The sequence below is a fragment of the Gavialis gangeticus genome, unplaced genomic scaffold (assembly GCF_001723915.1).
Source record: "Gavialis gangeticus isolate Ggan-Ray unplaced genomic scaffold, GavGan_comp1, whole genome shotgun sequence".
In the NCBI taxonomy this organism is placed as follows: Eukaryota; Metazoa; Chordata; order Crocodylia; family Gavialidae; genus Gavialis; species Gavialis gangeticus.
In genome coordinates, this window is record NW_017729032.1 from 46,766,921 (window position 1) to 46,770,106 (window position 3,186).

At 46.2% G+C, this 3,186-nt stretch overlaps 1 protein-coding gene across 5 annotated transcripts in view; it reads left to right on the top strand.

Moving 5' to 3' along the window:
* Positions 1–44: 44 nt before the first annotated feature.
* The window catches only part of PAN3 (PAN3 poly(A) specific ribonuclease subunit), a 143,683-nt gene continuing 140,541 nt past the window's right edge, over positions 45–3,186 (top strand). For 4 of the 5 annotated variants that reach the window (XM_019524232.1, XM_019524233.1, XM_019524234.1 and 1 more), the window contains exon 1: positions 46–199. In XM_019524232.1, the coding sequence (XP_019379777.1) occupies positions 86–199 (114 nt within the window). In that variant the 5' untranslated portion in view covers positions 46–85. Of the gene's footprint in view, positions 200–3,186 lie in introns of all 5 variants that reach the window. The other variant, XR_002098862.1, reaches the window with a different exon arrangement.

Consider the following 3,186-nt stretch of genomic DNA (forward strand, 5'->3'; position numbering starts at 1 on the left):
AACCCCCCCCCCCCCCCCCCCGCAGGTATTTTTGCCCAATTATATCTTCTGAAATGTTTTTTCCTTTTTTCTTATAGTTGCTGGAATGGATGGTGGTGGGATAGCCGATGCTGGTCTCACAGATTCCTACTTCAGCACCAGCTTCATTGGCGTTAATGGATTTGGAAGTCCTGCTGAAGCAAAATATCCCATGATGCAGGTAATATTGGTAATGGCCTTTGTAATTTTACAAAGGCTCTGACAACCGATGTACGTTATTGTGCCACAGCCTAAAAATTGTTCGGATGGCAAGAACCAAACAAAACTAACCAGCTTTTCTAAAATGTCTGTTTCTTAGATCAACTTACGTTTGTCCATTTCATCTAACAGGTGGAAACAGAACAACCTTGTTCATCTCATAGTAGTCTAATTTTTATTAGCACTTTTTCATTTAGTTATGTTCCTCTGAATTCTATATGAAATATCTATAACCGATATATAAAAACATGTAAACATTCTGTTGAGTGTTTCTTCTTGGGCTGTCCTTTTAGGTTGGGGCTGCCACTTTTAAACTTTCTTAAATGCTTTGCATTTAAAATTTATTATGATATCCCTACAAGTTTGAAATTGCCTGTCAGTCTTTCAAGTAACTATTTACTAATAGCTCTGTATCTATAAATTCTCAGTTCCACAATTATCAAGCTGTACCAATGGCACATTGTCCAAAGAATAGACAACAGCTGAGTGACAACTATTTTCTGTCTGACTCTTCTAGAATAAAAGAGCTCATCATTAGCATGGACAATGTGAAAAAATGCAGTATCTTGCAGCTTTTCATCTTAATTTAAAGCAGTAGTTCTCAACTGGGGTGCCTTGACATCCTTTCAAAGGAGCAGCCCTGCTGTTGTCACAGGTGAAACTGCCCCACGTGCCTTATGTGGAGACAGATTGGGAAGCAGCTGCAGCAGAAGCAGGTGCTGCAGCCTGTATTAAATTTATCTGTTGCAGTTTGGCCCCACAAGACACTTCTACCAGGAGATGGTGGTAGCATGTTTCTCCTGACTGCTGTGCCACAGCTGTCCTACATGTATCTCTTTCCAGAAGGAGCATGCAGAGCCAGAGCTGGAAGGGCTGTGGCAGGAGCAGGTACTCTTGCCTGAATAAAATCTATCAGACACATGCAGAGCACTTTCATCTGGCTGTGTTGGTGGCATCACCCTGGTTGAGAACCACTGAAGTAAGCTGAGGCAGTACAACAGTGGTTCTTCTTAATTAGGGTACTGCTAAATTGAGACAATTATAAGGGGTACCTTGAATCTAAAAAGATTAAGAACCACTTATCTTTCAACGTTAAATATATCTCCCAACAAGTATGATAATACAGTAAACTTGCAACAAATACCTCTGACCTTCAATCCATATTCTTTGGAAAAGCCTGAAGAAAGATGCTGTATTGATTCTTTTTTCTTTTTCTTAAGACAGTTAAGAAAATCAAGTTGTGGTGAAATACCAGAAGTGTTTCAAAGTTCATGTGCTCCAATAAAGAGCAGTAACTTTCCTTTTTCACATCATGGGAGTGCCAATTTATGAGGCTCTTTTCCTCTTAGTTGGTAAAGTTATTGATTAAAATAAAGGTGGAAGAGAATTAAGTGTGTTCAATTTTTGTTTTTGAGATATGGTATGAAAAAGATGAAGTTTTCTTATTTCAAAAGGGCAAATAGAGTCATCTATGTTTAAAGTTACATGACAGCTTCTACTTCTAGACTTCATTTTCAGTTGCTCATTGCTTTGTGAGACTTACCTTTTGAGCTGGAATCATCCATGCTGGATATGTGCTTCAGGCTGACATTTTTTGAAAAAATTAGCTAACTTGTCCAGCTGTTTCTAAGAATTTTCCCCTGGAAAATTATGGCTTTTTATCTTAGGCAGCTCTAGTGTTCCCTTGCCTTGGAGCAGGGGCTTGAAGTTTGGCGGACGTTAGGCTTTTAGAAGGCAAGGTAGAGTTGCACCTTTTTATAGACTAACAAAAATATGTATGTATGCATGTATATGTAAGCCCTTTGGCCAGAGAAGTGGCATGATGTTGATCCATGGGCCTGATCCAGCACGGGGTTGGGCACACTGGATACAGCTCTGAGGCCATGTCGTCAAGTCCATAGGGCTTCCCATGGGTCTGGAGATTTGGTGGGGTGACAGTGGCAGTGTTGATTTGCTTGCAGAGCCTTGGCAGTTAATGCTGCTACTGATTTCCAGAGATCCAGGTTTTCTGTTTCCCATAGGAAAATGGAAAAAAAACACAGATTTCCCCCTTTACCCAAGGAAACCACAGATTTTTCATTTTATAGAAGAGACCTGTGGATTTTGCACTTTTACAAAGAGCTCTCTGCAGGCTGGCATGGTTCCGGCTTACAATGGACTGAGGGGAGTGGGAGGAGGTCAGTCAGGCAGGGAGTGTCATGTGCACATGGCTGCCAGGCAGCCTGGAGAGCAGCTTCCACAGGTAAGTCTGGGAGAGGGGTGGGAATTGAAGCCTGTATAGGGAGGGAGGGAATGAGTTGGGGAGGGCTAGGGCTGGGGCTGCTGCCCAGCTGGGCAGTGCGTGGGGCTTGGACTCAGGGCTGGAATGTGCAGTCGCAGGGCCCTGGCAGGGAGTGGGACAGGGGTGGGGCTGGTTCCCTGCCACTGTGCATACTCCCAGATATGTGCATGGGGTGGGTGCCAGCTCCTTGCCCTGCTGTCCTCCCCTGGGACTTCCATAGCCCAGTGGGTGCAATCTGGTGCTGCAGGGTACAGCAGGGCCGTGCAGGGAAGTTCCTTGCCATAGTGAACTCCAGACTTCCCTGGTGAGATGTCCCCTGCCTGCACCACAGCAGCAGGGGCGAATGTGTGGTGTTGTGCCCCTCGCTGCTGCCATGTAGGCACGGGATGCCTTGTCGGGGCAGCACAGACCTCTCAGCAGCAAGGAGCTTCCCTGGTTGGCTCTGCTCTGTCCTGCAGTGCCAGGTCATGTTGGCTGGGCTGGGGAGGCCCTGGGGGAGGGCAGAAGGGTGGGGAGCCCAAGTCCACAGTGAGCGACCCCTGCCCACTCCCACCTTGTGCACAGATCTGAGAGGGCAAGGGTCCCCCCTGCTCCCAGCAGGAGTGCATGCAGCGCCAGGGAGCTGCTCCGTCCCACCTAACTCTGCAGTGGGGGGTTGGGGGGGGTGG